Raw genomic sequence first — 27,273 nt, forward strand, 5'->3', positions numbered from 1 at the left:
CAGTGTCAGTGTTGGGGAGGTTGCCTGGGTTGGGCCAAAAGGAGATATTTTGAGGCAAAGCTGTTTCCAATCCTGCATTTGGAAAGGTCTCTGGTTGCTTAGGCACAGCTTATGATTGGGCAATATATGTATTTCAGATGAGCCTTAAAAGAACACCACTGTTTCAGGGTGGGGTGCTGGATCCTCCAGGGGAGGGGGAGGGAGGGCCGACTTCCAGGGTGGTCAAGGTCTTGTCAGTGGCACAGCACAAGGTGCTGGGAGTCTGCTGGCAGAGTTCTGGTAAAAACAGTTGCAAATACTAGTGGGGATGTTTTCTGTGGATCCTGGTGAAGCCATGAGCAAGAGGAGGAAGGGGAGAGAGAAGAGAAACCCTTTTCTGGCGATTGTGTGGGGGTTTGGAGGGTCCTTTCCTAGAGCCCCCATGCACTCAATGTCAGGGGTCAAGCCGGCCAGGATGGTGATGGGGACCAGTCTGGTCTGATTTCAGAGTACCTGCCCAGAAGGCACTGCCTTAACTGCCACCTCTTGGCATCCTGCTTCTGGGTACTGGTGGTGCCTTTTTTCAATGCAGATCAACTTGTTTGGGAAACTTCTCGGTTGTTTATACCTTACAGTTAATGAATTCATGGGCACCGAAAGAGCGGAAATGTTCAGTGACCATTTGACTTGCATCGGTGGATTGTGGGACTGGGTTTGGGGGTGCAGGGTGATCACCACACAGCATCTCCATTCTAGCAGCACCTCGAGGCAGGACCCTCTGCTTGGCAAGAGGCATCTCCCTCCCCTTCCTGCCCGGCTCATTCATGCAACTCTATGTACCTGGACAGCCCACATGACTTCCTCCTCATATGACCAATTTATCTGTCTTAAAACTGAAAGTTCCAGGAACCTCCCCCCTTCAGGCAGACTAGGATAGTTGGGTCTCCCTACTCCCTGTCCAGCCTGGCCCTGCTGCTGTGTCCCAGGCTAGGAGCTGTGGTCCCCTTTGCAGAGGAGGAGGCTGGAACTAAGGCCTTCTGAAATCCCCACTCTGCTGACCCCATCCCTTGTTCTGGCCACTCCCCAAGTGCCTTCCCTTGCTGGAGTGGAGTGGGCCACCGTCCTGAGGCAGCTGCCCTGGGAGTGGGCACAGCATCTCCTTTCCAGCTTTCAAGGCCTTCAGGGCCCACCCCCTGGGGCTGGGATCTAGGAGGGGGAGTTCTGCCACTGTCCTTGGCAAGGATTCTGCCTGCAGCTCTACGTGGGACCAGGCCAAAGGCCAGCTTCCCCCACCCCCATGGGGGAGAGGACTGTCGTCTTCCATGATTGCTTCGGGCAGGCTGCAGTTGGAACTGCGGCTTCCCACCTTCAGGAGCATTGAGGGGGCCTGTCAGGATGCAAACGATCACACAGAGACCTACCTGGGCCTCCCTCCTCCCTCCCTCAGCTGCAGGAACCAACTAGGGCACTGATTCTGATGTAAACCTGGGAAATGGCTGGGAAGGCAGCTTTGAGGGGCCGAGGGGATTGATATGAGGGGTAGAGAGTGGCATGCCCAGGTGCCCATGGCTGCCCTCATGTCAGGGCTTCAGGGGACAAGGCTGGCATGGGGTGCTCCCCCAGGAACCCCCAGCTGCCTGTCTACCCAGTCCAGGCCATACCTCTCTTCCCTGCCTCGCAGAAGTCCAGGCCTCATACCTGTGTACAGCACCCAAGAAGTATGGCCTCTTGGGCAGGAGCTGGAGAGATGAGGTTTCATTGTGTGACCCTGGGAGTCACACCAATGTCCCTGCCCCAAAACTCCTGTTCTGCCAATGACACAGGCCTGGGGCAGCTCAGGCCCTTTGCCACTGTGGGAAGTATGACAGAGGAGGGGCGGTTGGTTGCAATTCTCTGCTGAGGGTCAGCCACGGTGGTTCTGGACAGTGGCTCTGGGAGGCTGACCCTGGGGTGGTGGCCCAAGGAGGGTCACCAGCAGGTTCACCCACCCATGTGGGGCAGGCAAAGCCACCCTCCAGAGAGGATACTGGGCCAGTCACCCTCGTCCACAGTCAGCAAAGTGCAAGATGAAAGATTTTATTTTGGGGAGAAGTCGCCAAAAATACTCATCTGTGATATGGAGGTGGGGATGGAGGCAGGGGCTGCAGCGCCAGTGCCTGCCCCAGGCGACATAGACCTGGGTCAGGAAGAACATGGCCCCATTTGGACACAGTCCTTGGAGAGAGAAAAGAGAAGTCAGGGCCAGGAGTGGTCACTAGTGAGCTGGGGGAAGGGCTGGGGGACCATTAGGAAGGGGCAGGCACACAATGTCCCTGGACTCCAATGGCCCCCAGGTCTAGGGAATCCTCCATGCCAGCTCCCCAGCAGAGCCTTGACCCCCCAGTCCTCCCCCAGGGCAGACCCCTGAACAGCTCATCCCCCACCTCACTCCCTGACTCCCTTCATCATCCCAAGGGCCTCTAGTGGATGTTGGGGGGGGGGGGGCATGCCCTGATACTGCACAGAGGGAAAACTTTTTTAGTCTTTGTGAAATGTGATAGAAGTGTCAGAAGTACACAAAGGACAGAGAGCATGAGTGGACAAGCTAGGGAGTGGAAAAGGAAGGGACTGGTAAGCCATCCAGGGGAAGAAAGCAAGCCAGGCGGGCACTGTGCAGGCCGGCAGGTGTGAGCTCTGCTCTGTGACCTGAGGAGGGCCACTGAACTGCCAGGTGGGAAAGTTCTGACCGAAGTTTGCTCTGTTCCCACCAGGTGCATGGGCAGTTAGCACGGGAACTAGACTCATCTAGGTGTGCAGGACCCCAGCCCTAGATGGGACAGAGCAGTCCTGAAGTATTTATTCCAGGGGCATTGCTCCAAGTCCCTCAGGGATTAGCCAGAAGTAAATATAAATCACCAATTTCTTTAAATATTCACTTAATAACAGTAATTACTGGTGGGAATAATCAGCCCCAGTTTTTTTAAATGTGTGCAGTAACATTTGGTTCCCATGAGAAAATTGGTCCTGGTAGAAATAATAGCCCCCAAAGAAAATGGACAGTGGCAGAAGCTAGAACTGGAACCGATACCGATGAAATCATTCAGCAAAGTAAAAAGGAAAGTGTTTTTTAAACTACTTTAACTGTGTTGTATTGAAAATTGTTCAAGGAGCCCTGACTGGTGTAGCTCAGTGGTTAGAGCATCGGCCCACACACCAAAGGGTTGTGGGTTCGATTTCCAGTCAAGGGCATGTACCTGGGTTGCAGGTTCGATCCCCAGCCCCATCAAGGCACATGCGGGAGGCAACCAATCCATGTGTCTCTCTCACATCGATGTTTCTCTCTCTTCCCCTCCCTTTCCTTCCCACTCTCTCTAAAAATCAATAGAAAAAATACCCTCCCATGAAGATTAGTTAAAAAAAAAAAAGGAAAACTGGTCAAGGAATTAGATTGGCTTAGTGGAGAACTCAATCCAAAAAGCAAAGAGTGAAAACAGCTACTGGGTCACAGTGAGTCCCTTATGGAGACCCCTACTCTATGTCCAGGGCCCCTGCACCTTCCCCCCCGGGCTCAGGGCCTGGTCTGGGCTGGCAGAGGGGGTGGAAGGGACAGTGAGGGCACAGGGTGCAGGGCTCACCAGTGGTCGTGTTCCTAGGCGGGCTGCGTGCTGGCTCGGGACTGGAGGCGCTGAGGCCTTGGATGCCTGGTGGACCCCGAGGCTTGCTGGGGGTCCTGCAGGGATGGCACCAGCGGTGGCAGCAGTGGCAGGGGTGGCAGAGACGGAGACTGAGCTGGTATCATTGAGTGGGAGCCTGAAGTCACTGAGCGGATGCTGGTATGGGAGCGCAGGGCTGGGAGGGGCAAAAGAGACCCATGATTTGCCCTAAGAGCATTCTGGGTAGAGGCTGGCCTGATTAAGAAGAGAAGCCCCACGCTGAAAGTGCTTCACCATGGCTCACCCAGTCACAGGCACCCTAAACTTCCGGGGGGAGGGGCGACCCAAAGTGGAGCAGAGCATCCAGAGGGGTCCCAGCCCTGGCCCAAGGTTGCTGTGCCTCAGCTTCCCCCTCTTTCAAATGGGCTAGTAGTCCCCACCTCCCCCAGCTGGGACAGAGACAAATGAAATAAGAAGGAAGAGAGTGCTTTGTACACTATAAAGCTCCCACAAATGCCTGATACAGGGCAATACGAATCAGGGAGCTCAGTTCCCTGTCGCCTGGCTCACAGGGCCCCAGCAAAAAGGCCCAGGAAAATAAATGGGCTCCCTTATCCCACCTCTGCAACCAACTGGACACTTGGGAAAAGACACCCGGCCTGGGTGGCCAGGCCAGGAAGCCTGGCTGAAAGGGTAAAGCAGGAGCCCAGAATGGCTGGAGGCCTGGCCAGGGAGCTGGGTGCTGGGTGGGGGCCACTCCAGGGGCCTTCTCGGGCCCTGGCACAGATAGAGCATGTGAGAGATGTACAAGGTAGGACTGGGGGACCCAACCAGAATCCCAGTTGGGCCAAGGAGCTGGGGAACAGGTACTCACGGGGGTAGATGACACCATAGCGGTCATATAGGTTTCGAGTCGGGGGATGTGGAATCTTCACAGCTTAGTGGGAAAGGGAGGGGAAGAGACAGGAATGGGTGGCGGCTCTTCCAGAGTTCAGCCCCTCCCTGGAGCCCCCATCCTGTCCTCTAGCTCCTTCAAAGTCCTTTTTACTCTGGGGGACTGCCGTTTTCCCAGGTCAGCCCCCCTCCACCTACCCTCCCTATTTGTGTATGGAAGGACCTTCTCCCCGCCCCCCCACACCCCACCTTCTCGAGCTTCTTAAAGCTAAGATGTTAGAAAAAACCTTTTTGAAAGTAACTCGAAACCAGGGAGGAGAGTTAATAAGATACAGGTGAAATGCTGGCAGGACTACTCACAGGTTAGATGCCTGGCAGTTCTTTAGATCTTCCCACGCCACTGGGAGCCAGACCATCATAGCGCCCCCACCCCACCTTGCCATCCTTCATCTTTTGTGTGTGTGCATTTTTTTAGTAAAATTCACATAACATAAAATTAACAATTTAAAGGGAACAGTTTGATGGCATTAAGTTCATTCGCAAGGTTGTGCAGCCATTGTCTCCACCTAGTTCCTGAGCGTTTCATGACCCCAAAGGAAACCCGTACCCCTGAGGCGGTTATTCCCTTTCCTCCCCTCCTTCCTCCCCCCCCCCCCCCCAGCTCCTAGCAACCACTAATCTGCTTCTGTAGCTGTGATTTACCTGTGCTGGGCTTTTCACAGGATGGGGGATCACACAATATGAAGTCTTTTGGATTTGGCTCCACCCTCCACTTTTGAGCCCAAGGGGTCCCTTTCTGTCTGTCCAGCCAAGAACCACCATGACTGGCCATCCAGCACCCAGACCGAAGGCCGCTGTGGGAGAGGTGGGACCGTGTAGGAAGCCACGGGAGCAAAGGTGGAGGGAGGAAGAGGAGGGGGGAGGTACCCGCAGGAGCCAAGCCTGGCACCAGGCAAGAGTCGCCAGGGCACCAAGCTCCTGTGCAGGCCATCAATTGTTCCTTCTGCCTGAACAGCTATGTCCTGACAGTTCCTGCCTCAGATGTCCCTTCTCAGAGAATCCTTTAGACACCCACTCCACAGGACCTCTCCCTGGTCATTCTTTCCCCCATTTCCATGTTTCATCTTATTTTCTCGCTGACTGACTCATTGACATGTCACCATTCCTCATGGAGTAAAAACTCTAAGGAAGCAGTAACTATATTGATTACACTGGATTTCTGAAAACCAACAAGGGCTTAGGAATGAGCTGGGCCATGTGGCAGCAGGAGGTGCCACCAGCACCTCCCTTTAAGAAAGAGCTTGGTGTTGCCCTAGCCGGTTTAGCTCAGTGGTTGGAGTGGCAGCCCGTGGACTGAACGGTCCCGGGTTCGATTCCGACTAAGGGCACGTACCTCGGTTGTAGTCTTGATCCCCGGAGGACGAGTGCAGGAGGCAACCAGTCAATGTGCCTCTCTCACATCAATGTTTCTCTCTCTCTCTCTCTCCCTCCCACCCTCTCTGAAAATCAATGGAAAAGGCATCCTCGGGTGAGGATTATAAATAAATAAAGAGATAAAGAACTTGGTGTTCAGCTGCAGGAAGTGCAGAGAGCAAATAGCTGCCATCTGTTAGCACCTTGGGGTCTGTTAGCAGCTCAGGGTCTGCTAGTACTTTGGGGTTCTACTAGCACCTCAGGTCTGTTATCCCTTCAGGGCCTGTTAGCACTTCCAACCAATGATGGGAGCACAGGGCCTGGCCACCAGCTGGGCTGTTTGCTCAGAAGCTCCCCCGTTGGGCTGGCCAGGTCTGTGACTGTCTGAGGGTCTCTTCCTGCTCCCTTCCTTGCCATCCTCCTCTTTGTTAATGCCCTCTCCTTCCAAACCTCTTGTATGCCTGTCACGGGGTCTACAACCTTGGGGACCCAACTGGCACCACCTTGATTCCCCATGAGCTTCTGGGATCCATAGCTTGGGCCATGTCCCTGGAATCAGAGTTAAGAACCACCACCTGTGTGCTTTATGGGTTCTGCACAAGAGCAAATGCCTGGCTGAGGGGTGGTCCTGGCCCCCACTCTGATCCCCAGTTGGCACCTGTATCCTTCCGTGAGTCAGAGGCAGGACCTGCCAACCAACCGACCAGTAAGAGTGTTGAATTGCTTCCTTTCAAGGTAAGGGATGTGGGCCCAGGGTACAGAATCCAAATGGATACACAGTGAGGCCTGGGAGCCCAGTACTGGCCTTGACATCCACAACCTTGGACTCTTCATGTCCAGACCCAAACTCCCCACTTGACTCCAACATCTGCTCCCGCTAGGCTCTCCTCTGAGCTTTCCCAACTCTGCATAATCTAGGAGACTCCCAACAGGAGGAAACACCTGAACCCTGGCAAATAGGAAAGGTTCTCCAGGGGTTCCAGGCTGAGCGCACAGTGTGGGCAGAGGCCCAAAGGCAAGCAATAGCTTGGCTTGTTGAGAGAGAGCAAGTGAATAGTTCCATGAGGTTGGTTGGAGGGGACCGATAAGGCCAGGGGCCAAGGGGCCCTGCAGATCAGCCAAGGAGTCTGGACTCTGAGGGCAATGCCATCCTAGATGTCCATGTCCTAATCCCCAGAATCTGTGAATATATCACCTTCCATGGCAAAGGGGACTTTACAGATGTGATTCAATTGAGGACTTTTGAGACAGGGAGATGGTTCTAGATTATCCAGGTGGGCCCAACATAATCACAGGGTCTTTATGAGGGAGTCGGGATGGTTAGAGTCAAAGAAGGAGATATGAGAATGGAAGCTGAAGTCAGAGTGAGTCCCTTTGAATATGGAAGAAGGGGTCACAAGACCAGGAATGCAGGAGGCCTCTGGATGGTAGCACTGGCAGGAGAACAGATTCTCCCCCAGAGCCTCAGAAGGAACCCGTCCTGCTGAAAGCTTGATTTTAGCCCAGAAGACTGGTTTCAGATTTCTGACCTCAAGAACTAAGACAAAATAAGTTTGGATTGTTTAAAGCCACTCAATTTATGGTAATTTGTTACAGTATCCCCTCTGAACTGGGAGGGGCCTGGCTAGGGGTGTGTTTTAGGCAGTTCACCCAGAGCTGGTGGGGAAGGTGGGGGCTGGAGACAAGTCTCCTATTCCCTCAGTTCTGCCTTCTGCCTCTGTGTCCCTGCCACTGCCTCCTACCTGCCCGTACTTAGCCTTCCATGGAGAGTCTCTGAAAGTCTAGCCTGCTGACTAGCAGCCTCGGCATGCCCACCCGCTCTCCTGCTGGGGGTATCACTCACTGGGGATCAGGTGTTTCTCTGCCCTGAGATCCTGACCACAGTGCAGGCATCTGGAGACCACAGGCTGGCTGGGCACCCCTCGGTCACCCCTGTGGGGCTGTCAAAGGGCTGAACGCCCAGCAGGATAAGGTAGAAACAGTGGAACGAACAGATGAATGCATCTGGGACCAGGCTCACACCAACTAGTTTAGGTTTAGTTTGGATTAGATTATTCTTTTGAGTAAATAAGTGAGCACTAAGAGCATACTGGTCAAAACATCTGGCCACAGGTAGACTTCTAATTGATTTTTAACGCTAGTTAGACTTTTTTGCCCCCAAGCAGGATAAAGCAGTTGAGGTGTCATGATTCAGTCCTGCTTTGCTGCTTAAGGGTCTTGAGGATGAATGAGCCATGGGGAGAAATGCCCTTTCCTCTGGAGGGAGAGGGGCACTAGCTGGTAAATGAATGCGGAGAAGGGCCAGGTATATAAGATTAGCAGGGCCTCTCTGCCAAGGCTGCCCTCACCTGCTCATTTATGCAATGTCTCCCTGGGTTGTTGCATGGCCTGGCAAGAAGACAGACTCATTAAATATTAGCCACTGTTGTTATTATCCTGCCTGTTGATCCCTGAAGCCCAGCCTGAGTCCCCTCCCAACAGCATCCACTGCCAGGTGCCTGGAAAGGAGCCATGAACGCTGCAGGCCACATCCTTACTCTAGGGGGCATGTAGGGTTTAAGATAGTGTCCTGTCATCCTGGACCAGGGGGAGGGCCTGTAGTGGGTTGAATGGTGGCCCTCAAAAGACATGTCCCCTGGAACCTGTGAATGTAACCTTATTTGGAGAAAAGGTCTTTGTGGATGTAATTAAGTGAAGGATCTTGAGATGAGAGCATCCTGGGTTAAGCTGGGCTTTAAATCCAATGACGGGTGTCCTTAAAAGAAACCGAAGAGGAGAATACACAGGGAGAAGGCCATGCAAAGACGGAGGCAGAGACTGGAGAGATGCAGTGACAAGCCCAGTAAGAGAAGGCACCCTTTTGGTCTTGCTGGCCCAGTGCTAGAGCTGAGAGGTAGGGTCCCCAGTAGAAGCCAGATGGAGCCAGGGCCTCAACACTGCAGAAACTAGAGAACTGATTCCACACGTGTGACAGACTCTCCCCTAGCCCAATCCTAGTCTGTCCTTGACATTAGGACACAGGCCTCCAGGGTCTGTCCACATGTCCTCTTCATCACACCCACCCACACCCCAATCTCTGCACCTCAGGTGGGCTCACCTTTCTGAGTGCCTGACTTCCCAGGGCCTTTGCACCTGCTCTTCCTTCCACCTGGACAGCTCTCCTCCCACCTGACCACTTCATCCAGTAAAACCCTAGTCCCTCTTCAGAGGCCTCAGGGCAGCATCCAGTCCCTCTCCTTGGACCAGTGTCCCTTGTCACAACTCTCCCATCACCAGCCAGCATCCCATCTTTGGGTGGGCCACCAGCACCCCTCCCCAGGCCTGCATACTTTGTCACAACTATCCTAGCACCAGGGCGCTCCCTTCAGGTCAGCTGTTCATCCTCACCTTCAGTTATCTGCTTTTGGCCTGCTTCTCCTACTCATATGGAGACTCCAGGGCACAACCATCTTTTTTGCTCCCCTGAGTCTCCTGGCACCTGGTGCAGTGCCTAGCATATGGTAGGACCCCATTTTTGCAACTGGCTGTGTGAGGGCCCCCCAGTCAGGGTTGCTGCTGGCTCTAGGCCCTGCCTGCATCCGCTCGTGCTGGCCAGCAAAGCCAGGACACTAGGCAGGGGTGCCCAGGAAGGCCTGATGCTCCTCACCAGTCAGCTCCTTCTCCACGCTGGTCAGTGGCCGTGCTCCTTCCTGGCTGTCCATTCGGCCTTTGTATAGGATCCCGTCCACTCCTAGGATGTCCACCTCGGCCTGTTGGAGGACCCAGGCCCCAGGTAAGAGTGTGTCCTTGAGCCTCTAGTATACACACAGGCCCAGCAGATAGAGCACGGCTTCCCCCAGGGTCACCCACCACCCAGGCTGCAGCCTGACTCACGGTATCATAGTCCAACACCTCGGGGTCCCCATAGGGGTAGAGTGTCGACAAGTTATATGGCTTGAAGTTGGCATCATTCCCAGGGCTGTTGCTCCAGTCCTCCTGGTCTCCAAGGTTCTGGAGCTGCTGCAGCTGCTGCTGTTCCCTGGGGCAGGGCAGGGGGGTCAGCAGCCACCTGGAGACCCCTCTGTCCCTGAGTTAGCCTAAGGCTAGGCCCTGAGGGCCTGGCCAGTAGCGAGGGAACACTGGAATTTCTTCCAGCTGATTGTGGGTGGTACAGCCAGGCAGGCCTGGGGTCTGGTAGGTGGATACAGATAGACACAGTGGGGACAGAGAAAAAAATTGATGCCTATGCTCCCCCAGACCCCAGCCACCCCTGGAGGCCTGATCTGGCCTGCCAAGTGCATGCTCTTAGCCTCTTGCTCTCCAGAAGGAATCAGGCGAGGGACATGCGGGCAAGGGGCACAGGCCCCCATGTACCTCCCCTTTGTGTGGCTGTGGTTACTGCTTAGCTGCTATTCTCCACCTGGGAGGGGGGAGGGGAAGCACCATGAAGCCCTGGGATGTCCAGAGGCTGAGGGATGGAGCTGGGACCCAGGGAGCCAGCTGGGTCTGGTGGAAATCTTCAGGTTTAGGTGCCAGCTCTGCCACTCGCTACCTGTGACCTTGGGCAGGTTGCTTACATTCTCTGAGCTTCAATTTCTTCAGCTGTAAAGTAGGATGATAACAGAATATACCTCAAAGGGCAGGGGTTTGGATTCAATGAGGCCGGGTATGTCCGAGCGCTTAGCGCAGTGTTGGCCTGGCCACAGCAAGCCTCGCTGTCATTTACATACTCCAGCGGGAACGGGGCACATTAATCCTAGCTCATAGGGGATTGTGAGATTTAAATGAGAAACCCCTCCCTAACGATTCTTGGCTCATAACAGATGCCCAATAAATATTTCCATTCCTTTCCTCTGTGATCATCACAGGCACCGGTCTGTCTGCTGCCCTATCCACCTTCCTGAACATTTCCTTTGCAGATGGCTGGCAATGCCCTAGGATAGTCTTTGGCTCCTGGGACTGCATTTAGATCTCTGCAGGGCTCCTGGGTCCTGAGTGACCTCCGTGGGGCAGACCCTCAGTCTGCTCACCTCATCTGTTGCCGCTGCAGGTACTCGTAGCTGTTGGCACTAGTTGGCCGAAGCCGCGACAGCAGGTGGGCTTTGCGGATGGTGATGAGGTGCCTGTTGGAGAACAGGAGCTCAGTGGAAGGCGTACGTGGCCAGCAGAGGGCACTGGGCTCCCACCTCCTCCAGGAAGCCACCCTCAAACTTGGCCTGAAAGGAGGCTGTCCTCTGCAGAACCCAATAATATTTCTAAGTCATAAAAAAAAAAATCGTTCCAATTATAAAAATAAAAACCAGACACAGACTGAGATGACCAGAGCCTGGGGGGAAGGAAAATGGGAGTGACAGTTAGTGGGTAAGGGGCTTCCTTTTGGGGTGATGGAAACGTTCCAGAACTAGAGGTGGAGGCCACACAACATTGTCAGTGTTCAAAATGCCACTGAACTGTTCACTCTAAAATGGTTAATTTATTTTATGTGTATTCTACCTCAATAAAAATAAAAGTAAAGTAAAACAGCAGCCTTCTGAGGAGCTGGAACTGTTCTACATCTTGATCTGAGCCGTGGTTAAAAAAGTGTATACACACGTGTAAAACTCAGCAAGCTGTACAGTCAGCATTTACATGCTCTACTGCATGTATTTAAGCCACAGTAAAAATTTAAAGTAATACACACTGATTGTCAGCATTGTAGAAAGCATAAAAAAACACAAAAGCAAAGAAGTACTGTAACCATGTGACAAATATTTTAATATGTGTCCTTCCAGTATTTTTCCATGTTTATATATATTTTTGTCTGGTTGGTTTTTGTTAATCCTCACTGAAGGATATTTTTCCATTGATTTTTAGAGAGAGTGGAAGGAAGGGGGGAAGGGGAGAGGGGGAGAGAAAGAAAGAGAGAGAGAAACATCAATATGAGAGAGACACATGGATTGGCTGCCTCCCGCACACACCCCAACTGGGGCCAGGGATTGAATCTGAAACCCAGGTTCATGCCCTTGACTGGGAATCGAACCCGTGACCCTCCGGTACCCAGGTTTACATCCAAAAGAATTGGAAACAGGTGTTCAAACAAATATATGTACACACATGTTCATAACAGCACCATTCATTCATAAAGGCTAAAGGTGGAAACAACCCAATTATCCATCAATGTACAAATGGATCAGCGATATGTGGCCTCTCCACTCACTGGGATATTATTCAGCTACAACATGGATGAACCTCAAAAACATGATGCTCAGTGGAAAAAGCCAAACACAAGAGACAACATATTGTGAGTTCCATTTCCATGAAATGTCCAGAACAGATTCGAGGTTGTCAGGGGCTGAGGGAAGGGGGCAATAGGAATGATTGCTTAATAGGCCTGGGGTTTCCTTTTGGGACAATGAAAGTATTTGGAATTAAAGGCGGTGGTTGCACGTCATGGTAAATGAACTAAATGCCACTGAATCATTCATTTTAAAATGGCTCATCTTACGCTATGTGACCATCACCTCAATAAATAAAGTATTAGATCATAAAAATGCATGCAAGCCAGTCCCACAAAGTTCAGCTTTTCCCTACAGCTTCCTCCCATTACTTTTCTTTTGGAGCCGACCCATTCCCAGGACAGTGGGCACCGGACAGGGCTGATGAAGAAAGGAAGGGACGACGGTGGCCCGCCCAGGGACAGAGAGCAAATGACATGCAGTCTACAGAACATGTATGTGGATACGCATATAAAGGATGTTTCTAGAACCCCGCAGGCCTCTGTGTGTCTGTCCAGAAGAGAGGGGGTGGGCGCGGGCGCCCCCTGGCTGCTGTACTCACGGGCCAGTCATCATCTCCACAGGCCGGTCACAGGAAATGCATTTCACCCGCTCAAACAGTTTCCTGGAAGACATCCGTTCATCACCCTCGACACCCCAGTCAGGCCCTGAGAGGCTGCCCCTTCCCCAGGCAGTGCTTGGGGGAGACTGCAGGTCTGCTTGTGCCTCAGGACCAGGACTTCTCCCCACATCCTACACCCACTGGCCTGGCCCAGCTCAGCTCAGCTCTGCAGGCCCCTGCTGACCCCCGTGTGTGGCCTCCTGGAGCAGAAATGGGGAAATAAAACTGTGTGTAGTGTGTCTCCCTGCCCTAAACATAATGGAGGTCTTTAAAACCAGGGACCTTCTAGAAAGCTAACCTTCACAGTAGACATCTGGGGCATACAGGGTGATGTGAGGACAGGAACCCCCCCAGGACATTGAATCCCTCTGGCTGGGAAGTGCTGTCTGGATGGGGGTAGGGGACCTGGCTCTGTTCCCAGATCCATCCAGGCTCCACTTATATGTCTCCTTCCCTCTCCGAACATCCTCCTATGTGGAAAAGGGCTTTGGAGCAGATGTGGTCCTGAAGCCCCTTTGCCCATCTCTGAGGGCCTGGGTGATTTCACCCCCTGTCCACACCCAGCTCAGGAGCCCCGCCTCCTCTCCCCATGTCCACACAATCCTCTGGGATCCCCCTCTAGTGTCCTCCCTGGAGAGAGGGTCCCCCAACCTTCACAAGCTCCACCCCTGCCCAGAAGGGGCTCACCTCCTAAAGCCAGCAGCACTGTCGGGGTCAAACCGGAGGCCTTCAATTAGCAGCTTCCTGACTACTTGCCAGACCTCATTTATGTCTTTCTTTAGAACGTCCAAATCCCTGTGGATCAGCTGGAACAACCGAAGGGAAGAAAAGAGTGTTTAGTCAATTAATTCACACCCTGCCTCACTCCAGAAAAGGATGGGCAGTAACCTGCAAAGTGACATAGAGTACAAGGAGATTCAACAGAAAAAGTGAGGCAGTTAAAGGAAGGGAACTTTAACCCTTTAAAGTTTGACCAAGCTTGGGTTAGAGGGGAGCTGCCAAGTGAACTTCCCAGCAGCCAAGGCAAAGAAACACCATCAGTTACTGCCTCCAAATTATAAAACCAACCCTATGCTCAACTATAGGCCTGCAGGCCTGAGAAACATTTCTCCCACTGGTCCCCCCAGACAACCGACATTCACACATTCAACACGTATTTACTGAGTGCAAAGTACACATTCAATGGCTTTTAATATGTTCACAGAGTTGTGCAGCCATTATCACTATCAATTTTAGAAAATTTTCATCACTCCCAAAAGAGGCCTCATACTCATTAGCAGTCACCCCTCACTTCCCCCCAGACCCCCAGGGGTAGGCAACCACTAATCTACTTTCCGTCTCTATAGATTTGCTTAATCTGAACATTTCACATAAATGGAACCACACAATCTGTGGCCTTTTTTGTCTGGTTTCTTTCACTGAGCATGATGTTTTCAAGGTTTATCCAGGTTGTAGCATGTATCAGTACTTCATTCCTTTTTATGGCTGAATAATAGATATTTTTTTAATATGTTTTTATTGATTTTAGAGAGAAAGGAAGGGAGAGGGAGAGAGACAGAAACATCAATGAGAGAGAAACATCACCGTTGGCTGCTTCCTGCACGCCCTCTACTAGGGATACAGCCCACAACCCAAGCATGTGCCCTGACCTGGAATCAAACCAGTGCCCTCTTGGTGCATAGGTCGATGCACAGCCACTGAGCAACACCGGCCAGGTTGGCTGAATAATATTTGATTTTATGGCTAGACTACGTTTAGTTTATCTATTCATTCGTTGATGGCCATTTGGGTTTTTCTATTTTTTAGCTATTATGACTAATGCTGTTATGACATTCTTGTACAAGTTTTTACATAGATATAAGTTTTCATTTCTCTTGGGTAGATACCTAGGAGTGGACATGGTGAGTGGTATGGTAATTCTGTGTCTAACTTTTTGAAAAACTGCCAGACTGTTTTCCACAGTGGGACTTCTGAATTTTTAAAGTGTTCCTTCCAGTGCCCAGATTTTGGTCTCTAAACACCGATCCCCACTAAAAGGAACCAGGACTCCATACAGGTATGGCTGACTTAGGTCTGAGGAAGGGAATGTTGACAAAAAGCCTGGAACTTCTTGTCATTTAAGAAAACAAGACAGTTATCTGATAACAGAGGATCAAGTCAAAGGGCTCAGAAGCCAGCTCACAGGCCACAGATGAGACCATGTGAGTGACAAAATAAATAATAACTTAATTGACTGAGTGAATTGAATATATAAAAATCCACGATTCATAGTGGCATGAAAAAGAAATAAAAAAATAAAAATGTAAACTCTCATTTGCCACCATGTTTTGGATGTGGGCATTTCCATCAATATCTTACCCTGAAAACTCGTCATTAAAGGAAATAATTCATCATTTTTTCTGTCTTCCCTGAAAGAACCATATTTCAGGGTAATCAGCTCAAGTTGACGAAAGAAAGCTCTGTATAGATTTCTAGCTGATAAATGTAGAATCTACATCTGTCTTGCTCTCCTGGGTCACTTGTTCCGGGGGAAGTCTGCTGCAATGTTGTGAGGCCACTAGGGCAGCCCTAAGAAGTAGTAGGTGTGGTGAGGAAGGGAGGAGTCTTGCCCACAGCCATGTGAAGGCTCTTTCTTGCAAGTGGCTCCTCCAGCCCAGTCAACCTCCAGATGATGGCAACCTCATGGGAGACCCTGAGCCACCCAGGTAAGTTACTCCCAAATTCTTTTATTTTTAAAAATATGTTTTTATTGATTTTAAAGAGAGGAGAAGAGAAAGGGATAGAGAGATAGAAACATTGATGAGAGAGAAACATAGATCGGCTGCCTCCTGCATACCCCCCTATTAGGGATCGAGCCCGAAACCCAGGCATGTGCCCTGACCAGTAATCGAATCAGTGACCTATTGATTCATGGGGCAACCACTGAGCAACACTAGCTGGGCAGCCGCTCCCAAATTCTTGACCTTCAAAAACTAAATGTGTGTTGGTTTAGCTGTTGAATTCTGGGGTAATTTGTTACACCACAGCAAGTGATAACTAATACAGGAAAACTCACCTTGGTGCCCAGGTCCTTGCTGAGCTGCTCCACAGCCTTCTTCCAGTCATCCTCTTGGGCCACGATCCTTAATAGCATGCTCTGGATCATCTCGTTCAGCTCCAGTGCCACTGTCTCCAGGTCAATCCGGCTTGCCTTGCCTGCCAGGATGCTCCTGTCAGCTTTCTAGAGAGAGAAGGGACTCAGAGAGGCAGAGCTGCTGGGGTGGGAGCAAGGGGAAGCTGGGGGAGATCAGACCACTTTGGTCAAGTTTTTCAAGTTTGGTACCCTGGACATCTAGCCTTGGCTTAAATTCAACCCTAGGGTCTATGCTGGCTCAAAGACAATCATCAGATCTAACCCAAGGTCTTCCTATGACAGAGAAGTTGGTGCATGATTTTTCAGTTCACATAACAAATTGTCACTAACCCTAAAGCACTGAAAATAGGAGTTGATGGAGGGAGACTCTGAAGTCTCTGCCAGGTTTTGTCTTGGCGGGATGATTCCATTTCCCCGGGTGGGAGAGCCAGGGCTCAGGATGGGGGAGCAGGACCTGGAGAGGAATCTGCTCACTCACCTCTTTCAACTCCTGCTCCATCATATTTTTGTCTGCCTTGTGCATTTCTAGGTTTTTTATTTGAGACTGGAGATTCTAAGAGCAGAAGCAAAGGGCATGTCAGCCATCCTTGGGAGCTCTGAGGATAATACCCACCTCTCACCTCCACCCTTGCTGTGTGCTAGGAAGGGACCATGAGGCCAGGTGGACAGCAGGTAGGGGGGGCACATGGGAAAGCTTGGGCTCCTGGGCTCCTAGTGCCCAGATTAGAAGGGAAGAAACGTGGGACTGGGGAAAAGCTGTCCTCTTGGAGGTGGACATGCCAACTTTGCTGCACAGGGAGGCAGACCTGAAGAAGGAAAGCATAAATCAGTGCTTTGGCTCCTTAGATGTTTAAGGCAAGTTCATCTCTTCTGATCTGTAATGAGGTCCCAGTAAGAACTGCAGTCTATTCATCTGCCAAGCACTTACATGTCACACAATGTACCCCATTGTCAAAGGAAAATCCTCGTTTCCCTTCTCCATGACTCCACATAGAACCAATTCTCTCCATTAGTTCTGCCCTCTGTCTACTTACTGAACTCTCTCTATGAGGGTGCAGCAGCTAACCTGATTGGGAAGAACCTCACACCCACTGGGCCATGTCCCCAGAGGGTGAGGTCACTTTTCCTCCATATCAGAAAACACTCTTCTATGTCTCCCTTCATCTGGCCTTCCTCTCACCCTTAGCAACAGAACCTCTAACTTTTAGCTGGCATCTGACCTCCCAGAATCATGACTACATTTCACAGCCTCCCTTATAGCTCGGTGTGACCACTGGGGTAAAAAATGGAAATGGGCAGGTGTCTTCTTGCTGCTGGCTTGAATGCAGTTAATATCTAGAGTTCCAGCAGGCAGCTTGGAGCTTGAGGTGACCTTGTGAATGGAAGTCACTATGGAATTCTAGACCAGCTCTAGACCAATCATTTCTGACTTTCTTGTTTTCCTGAGTTACCTTGTTTCAGCCAGTTATTTGGGGGTTTATGTTATTGGAAGTTGAACCTAATTCTAATTAATGCAGAACTCCATCGCATCCACTTGCAAAGGGAAAGTAATGTTTTCCATAGAGTCAAAAAGAAACCCTGCTGCATTCTTAGCGGGAGACACTCCAAGAGACAAACTTTAAGGTAATGGATACGTTTCCCTCTTGATTGGGTAGTGGTGACATGGGTGTGTAAATAGGCAAAAATTAATCTACCTTGTATACTTAAAACCTGGGCATTTTACTGTGCATAAATTATGCTTTGATTAAAAACACAAATACCACTGCTTACTCCCAAGAGCCTAGACGGTGTCTGTCTTATTGACCGCTGTGTCACCAGGCCCTAGAAGGGCACCTGGTGCAGAGCAAAGGCTCAGGAACATTGGCTGAATGACTCAACGAATGAGTAAGAGGGTTTTTTGCATCACCTGTTATGCTCATAACATTTTCTCACCCCCATCCAGGTAAAGCAGTAACACCCGTTCCAGATGTGCCTGCAAGCCCGCATTTCTCTACCAGAAGGGCTGAATGGGGGCTGCTGATTTCTCGCACATGTTCACTTAGGACATATTTAATGAGCCCTGACCGGTTTTGCTCAGTGGTTAGAGCGTTGGCCTGCGGACTGAAGGGTCCTGGGTTCGATTCCATCCAAGGGCACGTACTTCGGTTGCAGGCTGGTGGGGGCATGTGTGCAAGAGGCAACCAATCAGTGTGTCTCTCTCACATCCATGTTTCTTTCTCTCTCTCTCCCTTCTACTCTCTCTGAAAAGCAATGGAAAAAATATCCTCAGGTGAAGGTTAAAAAAAAAAAGACATTTAATGAAACATGTATTGTATACAAAGCCCTGTTCTTACAGGTCATTCTAGGGTTAACCTTTTTAAGCAATTAATTCTTTCTTGTTGGCACAAAGGACAGGAAAGAAGTCAAGACAGAGGCTGCCTTGCTCCATTTGGCGCTGTTTGGTCCGGCCTCATCCTCTCCAGTTTCTCTCAACCAGTGATGACTAGTTGGAGACAGATACCGTGACCCTTCCTCCCCTGAGCAGGGCAGGCCATGGTGCTGGGTACACATCAGACATGTTAAATGAACTGGCTCATCTCCATTGAGGAAGGGCCCCAATGTATTAACAGATCCCTAGGACATGGCAGCGCAGCCTCCTTGAAGCAGTGCCCACGCACCAAGGGGTCGCGGGTTGGATTCCCAGTCAAGGGTACATACCTGGGTTACAGGTTTGATCCCTGGCCCAGATCGAGGCACGTGAGGGAGGCAACTGACCAATATGTCTCTCTCATATTGATGTTTTTTTTTAAAAAAAAGGAAAAGAAAAAAAAAGAAGGCCCAGAGTTGTCAGGAGATGACGTTATTCCTGTTCTTGGTACTCATAAGGTCTGATTACCCTAGACTTCTCCGTCCACACGCAGTCCAGAAGCTCTCCCTCCCACCTGCACTTAGGCTGGGAAATGGCTCCCCGGGTACGAGTTTTTTTTCTGTCTGAGTTGCCCCGTGTGGGGCCTCCCCCTTTTGCCCCCTGCATCCTAACGCATCCCACCCATAGCCCTCTGACTGGTCATCAGGAGCCCCCTAGGAAACCAGTTCAGTTGGTTCTGTCTGGAATTTCTTCTCTTTCTACTCTGGGAATGACCTTGATCCCTTCTCCAAATGTCTGGGACACGTCCCAGACTGGACTGGTCCTGAGGTCCGGCTCACGGAGAAGGAATCTGGTGGAGTGAGCCCCTGGTAAAGGTTCTGTATCATCGCCACACTTCTCATGTCAGCAACTCTGCTGTTCCAGAAAGGCCTTGGCACTGACTGGTCAGAAACGAGGTGGTTTAGGGGAAAAGTTATGAATGTAACAGTTGGTGCAAGAAATCCTCTGATTCATTCGATTCTTTCAACACATTTTGGGCCTTCACTCTGCGCCAGGCACCCTTCTAGGGGTGGGTGACCCGGCGGTCAACAAGGCGGCCACTGTCTAGGCCCTTCTGCTTACATGTGTGCGCACACGTGGGGAGGGGATTTGTTTGTTTCTAATTGAAGTGTAATTTATACACAAGAAAATGCCAGTAAAATTTCCACTGCTTCTCCTGTGAAACCTTGGAGAGAGTCTACATATCCCGATAAGGAACCGTCCCCTCAGCTGCGCGTCCTGGGACGCCCCAGACCTCCGAACCTTTATCTCATCCAGGCGAATATGGATCTTTTCCACTGCCCTGTCCAGCACGATGTAGTGATCCTTTATCACAGCCATTTGGTGGCCCCAAACTCTCTCCAGCTCCTCCTCCTAAAAGGGAGAGACACAGACACCAAGGCCTCTGCTTCTGAGGTCACCATGGGCGAGATGGGGCCTGAAGAGTATACCAGACCAGTGTGTCTCCAACCTGCCATCTTTACTTTTTCCCCCAAATTGCCATCTTAACAACCACCTAGGACACTTGGCCACACACCGGGACCCCTGCACCAGCTGGAGCAGTTCATGGGGCTGCGGCTGCCTTCTCAGCCCCTCGCTGGCCCAGGCCTCCTTTCAGCTACAGGACAAAGGCTCCATCTGGTTCTGGGTCATAGATTCTGCCATCAGCTTGTCTCGTACAATCATCTTCTTAATAAAAGTTCTTTCTGCCCGGGACACTGACCTGCATCCTGGATTTCTGGAGGTTGCCAACCTTTTCTTGCAGTATGTCCACTGTTGTCCCAAGCCTGGAAGAGACTCCCATATGAGCTGCAAGCAAAGGTGGGAGTGGCTGTTGGGGGCTGGGATGGAGGAAGATGCTTTGTTTAGACCCCCACGTGCTTCTGTTATGAGATGTTTGAGGCAGTGCTTTCCAATAGAGAGATACTGTGCTGTGAGCTTGGGGGCCTTTGAGGTCATTTAAAATTTTCTAGTAGTCACATTTAAAAAATCTAAAAAGATGCAAGTGACATTAAATTAAATTAAATATTTTATTTAACCCAATATATCTAAAATAGTATCATTTAAATAGGTAATAAAAAATGATTAATGAGATATTTTACATTCTTGTTTCTGTATTAAGCCTTCAATGTCCATTGTGTGCTTCCCACTTAGAGCACATCTGAACTTGAACTAGCCCCATTTTCAAGTGCTCTACAGCCACAAGTCTCTCCAGGTTATTATATTAGACAGAGCAGGCCTAGGAAAATTCTCCAGGATCTACTCCCCTCCCCAAAATGACCCTGAGCAAAACTATGAAATACCTTATTTAGAAGTGTGTTATTCACCACGAAATTAAAAGGAAGATTTAACAAAAGAGGAAAGCAGTAATAAAAAAAAAAAAGGTCCGCTGTATCCAGTTCCAGATGAGAGACCGAAAACTAATATAGAGGACAGAACTAGGAATGTATGAAAAGTCGCAGCCAAGCTATATTTACAACCTAACCATAGTTTTCTTAACAAAAATAACAGCTAGTCAGAGGTAGAATTTGGGCTATTGTGGCTTTACAATTTAAATTTAAATTCATTACTATTAGAATCTTAGCCATGCCCCAGTGTTCACTGATATCAATGTGGTTTTTTATAACTATGTGATGTTCTACTTTTTATTTTCAAGATTTGTGGAACAGCACTGCCCGTCAGGGGTGGTGCCGCACATGGGTTGGACTTAGGTTGATTCAACTACTGTACTTGGCAGAGAGCAAAGCAGCGAGGTAATGACTTACAGACAGCAGGGGACTGGATCTCAGAGTGGGTTCCCAGGCAGCAGCAGCAGCAGCATTTCCCCAGGAAGGGTTAGAAAAGTACATTCTTGTGCCCCCTCCCCCAATCGCCTGAGTCAGAAACTCGGGGTGGGCCCCACAGTCTGTGCTTCACCAAGCCCTCCAGGGGCGCTGAAGTGAGCTCCAGGTTAAGGACCACTAGAGTGGGCCACTGCGCTTCTCCATAACCCTCACTGAGCATTTGCCAATCACGGGCACGAAATGGGAGCATAAATCTACTGGTCCCACAGACACCCAGAATGTGACTGTGGTCTTTAAGGATCCATGTGTGCCAGGCAGTTGTCCCTAATCCCAGATTGACTGCTTCATCCGGGGGCTGTTCAGTGCTGCTGGACACTCTGGGGGATCTGGACTTATCAAAACTCTGTATAGTAGTACTGTGTCTTATGGACTGATGAAAGGGGGATTTTCAAGAGGGATTTTGACATGCAATTTTCCTCCTTAGGCACCAGCTCTAGACTCTAACTGCCCCTCTCTCCTAAGATAAGGCCTCACTGTACATTCATTGGAAATAATAGACTAGACTCGTAAGAGGCTAATGCTAACCACCAAAGTAATGAATGGGAGATGGTTGAATGTAGATTTTGTTGGGGCAGTTAAACAAAGGAGAGGAGGTGCTTCTTGAAGGCCACGGGGAGGGCCTGAGCCCTTCCCGCCCTTCCCGGAGCCAGTCTGGACCTACCGAGACGATTCAGGTGCTGCTGCAGGTTGGTTGACAGCTGGTCAAACTCTTCTTTCAGGGAGTCATGTCTAATGGGCATGAGGGCTATGTGGCTCATGGAATACTTGACAGCCTTCTTCTTGTCTTCAGGGGTCACAGCCTGTTTGGCGGCCAGCATGGCCTGGGACAGGGTAGCTTCGGGAGGGATCAGGGCAGCGGCGTAAGAAGAGGAGAGGAAGTCTTCGTAGCTCATTTCCTCCAGGTCTTCCATCTCGGTGTCATCGCTGAAGGATGCGGATTCTTTGGCCCCACGGGAAGACCCAGCACCCACAATGTCTGAAAAGACCCCTAAGGGCCCGGATGCAGCCGTGGTCGTTGCTACAGTGGCCAGTTTCGTGGCGGGGGCATCTTTGACGACCATGGCCGCGGTCTCGGCTGCCCGGGCTGCGGAGGTCGCGGCGGCTGCGTAGGCGGCGGCCGCAGCGGCTGCGATGGCAGCGGTGGTTTTCATCCTATGAACGGCGGACCGGGAACCCTTAGGGAGCACTTCTTTGGAGGCCTCAGGCTTGGGGGCCTGAGCCCTGGCAGCCTCAGCCTTGGGGGCTCCGTCCTGAGGGTCCGCCGTGTGGTGTAAGTTACCTTCTTCCACACTTTCCAAGACAGCGGGGAGCTGCTGCATCTCCGCCTGGCGATACTGTGGCCTCACTGTCTGAGGCCAGACTGAGGCAGGCTCTGTGGACTCTGGTGGGGCCCTGAAACGCTGAAGTTGAGCATACAGGGTGCCCAGCTGGCCTGAGCCAGGCTGGAAGTAATCTAGGCCCCAGAAAGGCCAACCGCTAGGTACGAATGAGCCCCTGGAAGGAGGCCAGCCTCCTGGCAGCATAGGCCAGAACCCTGGTGGTATGGGCTGAGAGCCTGGGGCGGGCCCAGGCCCGAAGGCAGGCCCAGGTCCCGGTCCAAACGCAGGTCCAGGTCCAGGTCCAGGGGCAGGCGCAGGTCCATACATAGGCCCAGGTCCGGGAGTAGGCTCAGGTCCGGGGGCAGGCCCAGGCCCGGGGGCAGGTGTAGGTCCATACACAGGCCCAGGTCCATACATAGCCTCAGGCTTAGCGGCAGTCCTACGCCTGAGCGGAGGCCAAGGTGGTAGTATGAACCCAGGTGTCAGGCTGGGCCCCAGTATGGGCCCAGTCGCAGGCAAGGACTCAGGCTCTGGCCTCGGCACAGAATCGGGCCCAGGTCCAGGTCCAGGTCCAGGCCCAGGCTCAGGCACCTGAGGCTGGTCCAACTCCTCGGCCCCTGTGAGCGGAACTGCCTGGGCAGCCTCCTCCTGTAGTTGCCCTGGCTTCTGGTAATGCCACATCGTCTCCAGGAACTTGGGGAGTTGGACAGCCTCTGAGACCTGGCTGTGATCAACACTTTCGAGGAACTTGGTGGTCTGGGGCAGGTCAGCCTCTGCGAGACTCTCTGCAACCTGCCACAGCTCAGCATCTTCCAGGTGTTCTGGAGCAGCTCCCTGTGGAAAAGTTCCCTGTGGAAAAGGGAGCTGGGCTGGCCAGGGCTGCACCAGGCCAACGCAGCAGTTACCCTGCCTGCTCCCTCACACCTACTTCCCTCTCCTCTATTCTCCTTCACTTACCGACATGAACAAGGCTTCATGGAGGCCACTCCAGAGTACCATGTCCTCAGTTTTCGGTATGGTGAGAATCCTGTTCTGGAGAACAGCCTGAGAGGTGAAGGAAGGGGTTGGGAATGAGAGACATGGACCTGGAGGGTGTGATGCCCTTGGGTGGCTCCCTTGTCCACACTGCCCTCCATACTTGCAAACGAATGGGCCTTTCCAGATTGTGTTCCCCTCCTTCCCCCTCCCTGTCCCCGGCACCCCTCGGCCTGGAGGTCAGGGGACCAGGGAGCGAGGATGGGGCTAAGGCCCTCACCATATCCCGTTGCAGTGCAGTCATCTTCCGGTTCTGCCCTTTCAAATCATCAAAGAAACTGTCTATTCTTTCCAGGTGTATCTGTCAAAGGAGCCAAACCCGTGGATCAGGCGTGCAAGTTCTGGTCCCGGCCCTGCTTCTCCCGCTGCTCAAATACAAGGACTTAGCACTAGGTGACTAAGAGTTGGAGGGGGAAGAAAAAGTGTTTCCCAGAGAGTGAGAAAGGGGTAGAAAAGGGCCCCCTGGGCAAAAAAAGTTTGGGAAATGTTGGGCTTGAAAAGACTTAGGGAGTACCTATCTATATCAATATGAAACATTCAGTGGGTTTTTGTATTATAGGACTTCTCAGAGCCTTTAATGGGCAAAAATCCATTAAGAATCTCCAGGAGGTGGGCTGAGGAGGCACTGTTTCTCAAACAGATTTGTCCAAGGGTCCTTTTTAGTGTTTCATGATAGTTTCCTAACAGTGCCCTTTCTGCTCAGATGGAAGCTACCTAGCCCAAGACTGAAGTTCTTACAGTTGCCATGATGATTAAATGCATACACTGACCTGGCCACTGGGAATGGTAACTAAATCATGTTATTTGGAGGCAAGTTGTAAAACCTCGGCCACAATACCAGCCTGGGGGTGTGGAGAGCTGGCTTCTGAGCCCAGTTCTGACTCCCCAGCTATGAGCTCACACTTCAGAAGTTCCATGTCCTTCCACATCATGGCAAAGAGTTAGAACATACCTGGGTTGATGTCCTTGTGGCTACAGAGGGAGCTAGCATGTAGGCCTGTACTAGGTTTATTCTACTTCTCAGTGTAAACAGAGCTTTCTAGAAGAGGGAGAGGTGTTCTCTTTCTCCTAAGTTGATGGAACTTAGTAGAGGAGGAACTAAGTAAGCCTGAAGTAGCCAAGACTTAGGGAGTACCTATCTATATCAATATGAAGCCAACCCAGAGGAAAATCATCACTGAGAGAGAGGTATTGATGTGGTATGAGCACCTAGATCTAGCTGTACCTGAAGGCATTCCTGGACTTTTTAGTTAATGAGACAATAAGTTATCTGATTTTACCTAAGCCAGAATGAACTAAGTCTCTGTCACTTACAAATGGTGTCCTAACACAGCAGGCTGAGGAGCATAGCATGGTGGAAGCCATAGAGAGTTCAGTGGGATGGGCTAAGTGGCCGGGCCACGTCAGTGCCCATCTCCTGCCCGATGGCTGTGTCCTTTGACTAAGAATGGGCTTCTTAGATTTATCCTGTCACCCTACCACCAGTGGTCTAAGCAGCATGGCCAGCTTCGAGGTCTACCTTATCACACCTGTCCTTCAGTACGTCCATATTCTTCCTGAGGGTTTCGGTGTTGACCTTGAGTTTATAAATGTCGGTGAGCAAATCCTGCAGTGTCTTCATGGACTGAAGAGGGAGACAGGAGGAAAAAACACAAAGTTGAGTGTGGCTGAGGGAGAAGGCAAGCACACTGCCATGGTCCAAGAAGTCCTCTTGGCTCTCCCAAGGCCTAGGCTGGAACATACTCAGAGGCCAGCAAATGACAGTTAAGTCAACAGTGCTCTGACCTCTCAAATAGCCTAGGTGGGAAGGAGGCAACCCTGTGTTTGAATGTATTCAGTAACCGGAAGTCAGTCATCATGAAGCATCTCATGCCCTTTAGTGGGAGCCGCTGGAGAGCAGCAAGGGAGTTTCAATTGGATCTACATTTTCTCTTTTTAATCCTCATTTGAGGATATGTTTTTTTATTGATTTTAGAGAGAGAGAGAGAGAAACATCGGTTGGTTGCCTCCCGTACACTCCTCAACAGGAAACCAAGCATGTGCCCTGACTGGGAATCGAACCCATAACCTTTTGGTGCATAGGTAAGTACTCCAATGGACTGAGTCACCTGGCCAAGGCTGGATCTACATTTTTTAAAGGGAATTTCTGGCTGCATGTGTAGATTGGTCCTGGCAGGACAACAGGGGAAGCTGCAAGACCAGTGAGGAAACTTCCAGGCAAGAGTTGATGGGTGAAATGCTGGGCTCATAACTAGTTTCACTGATGACTGGAGCTGTTACTACATCTTTCTAAGTTTTTGATTTTTCAATCATAAAATGGGTATTAAAATGCGATAATGTATATAAAGGATCTAGAGTAGGGGTGGGGAAACTTTTTCTGCCAAGGGCCATTTGGATATTTATAACATCATTTGAGGGCCATATAAAATTATCAACTTAAAAATTAGCTATGAAAAAAGCTCCTAGATTTATTGAATTTTGAGTCCCGCTTGCAGGGCCAGACCAAATTATACAGCCTGAGGGCCGGACGTCCCCCACCCCTGCTCTAGTGCATATAGCTAACAAAAATAAAAAATAGTAAAATGGCAGAAGTCCTTCTTTTAAATTTTTTTAAAATTAATCCTCACTCGAGGATATGCTTATTAGTTTTTTTCAAGAGAGGGTGAGAGGGGGGAGCGGGGAGAGACAGAGAAACATTGATGTGAGAGAGAAACACTGATGGACTGGCCCCTGCATGAGCCCTGACTGGGGATCAAATCCATAACCTTTTGATGTATAAGATGATACTCCAACCAACTGAGCCACACCGGCCAGGGCCAAAAATCCTTCTTATTAATAATTATGTTAAATGTAAATGGATTAAAATGTCCATTAAGCAGCAGAGATTGGCAAAATAGATAAGAAAACATGATCCAAACTCATGGTGTCCATAAGAGATATATTTCATCTTATTTATTTATTTTTAAATATGTCTTTATTGAGTTCAGAGAGAGAAAGGGAGAGGGAGGGAGAGAGATAGAAATATCAATGATGAGAGAGTCATTGATTGGCTGCTTCCTGCATGTCCCCTACTGGGGGTCGAGCTCACAGCCAGGGCATGTGCCCTGACCAGGAATCAAGCCATGATCTCCTGGATTATAAGTCGATGCTCAACTGCTGAGCCATGCTGGCAGGGCAAGAGACATATTTTAGATTCAAATATGCAAATACATGGAAAATAAAAGGATATAAAAAGATATACCATGCAAGCAATATCCAAAAGAGAACTAGAGTGGCTATACTAATATCATATAAAATAGATTTTAAGACAAAAATTGTTACTAGAGACAGAGGGACATTTATAATGACAAGAGGATCAATCCATCAGAAATACATAATAAGCAAAACATATATGCACCTAACAATGGAGCCCCAAAATACATGAAGAAAAAAACTGATAGAACCGAAAGGAGAAATAGACAATTCAACAGAAATAGTTGGAGACTTCAATACTGCATTTCCAGTAATGGATAAAACAACTAGACAGATCAGCAAGGAAATAGAAGATCTGAACAACACTGTGAACCAATCAGACATGACAGACATCTATAGAAAAGTCTACTCAACAGTGGCAGAATACACATTTTTCTCAAGCACACATAGAACAGTCTATAGGATAGACCATATGGGAGGCCATAAAACTAGTCTCAATAAGTTTAGAAAGGACTGAAGTAATATAAAACATGTTCTCTGACTACAGTGGAATTTAATTAGAAATCAATAACAAAAGAAACTATTAGAAATT

At 50.2% G+C, this 27,273-nt stretch overlaps 1 protein-coding gene across 1 annotated transcript in view; it reads right to left on the bottom strand.

Annotated features, from left to right (window-relative positions):
* Nucleotides 1-3,607: 3,607 nt before the first annotated feature.
* C3H16orf96 (chromosome 3 C16orf96 homolog) overlaps nt 3,608-27,273 on the bottom strand; it is a 35,163-nt gene continuing 11,497 nt past the window's right edge. Inside the window, exons 2-16 of the mRNA XM_087815212.1 lie at nt 25,009-25,113; nt 23,710-23,790; nt 23,412-23,498; nt 21,797-23,303; nt 20,016-20,101; nt 19,556-19,666; nt 16,385-16,459; nt 15,829-15,993; nt 13,461-13,579; nt 12,714-12,776; nt 10,928-11,020; nt 9,792-9,936; nt 9,565-9,667; nt 4,486-4,548; nt 3,608-3,807 (exon numbers count right to left, since the gene is read on the bottom strand). Coding sequence (XP_087671338.1) covers nt 3,608-3,807; nt 4,486-4,548; nt 9,565-9,667; nt 9,792-9,936; nt 10,928-11,020; nt 12,714-12,776; nt 13,461-13,579; nt 15,829-15,993; nt 16,385-16,459; nt 19,556-19,666; nt 20,016-20,101; nt 21,797-23,303; nt 23,412-23,498; nt 23,710-23,790; nt 25,009-25,113 — 3,003 coding nt within the window. The remainder of the gene's footprint in view (nt 3,808-4,485; nt 4,549-9,564; nt 9,668-9,791; nt 9,937-10,927; nt 11,021-12,713; nt 12,777-13,460; nt 13,580-15,828; nt 15,994-16,384; nt 16,460-19,555; nt 19,667-20,015; nt 20,102-21,796; nt 23,304-23,411; nt 23,499-23,709; nt 23,791-25,008; nt 25,114-27,273) is intronic.

This window comes from Miniopterus natalensis, chromosome 3 (assembly GCF_054644295.1).
Source record: "Miniopterus natalensis isolate mMinNat1 chromosome 3, mMinNat1.hap1, whole genome shotgun sequence".
NCBI lineage: Eukaryota > Metazoa > Chordata > Mammalia > Chiroptera > Miniopteridae > Miniopterus > Miniopterus natalensis.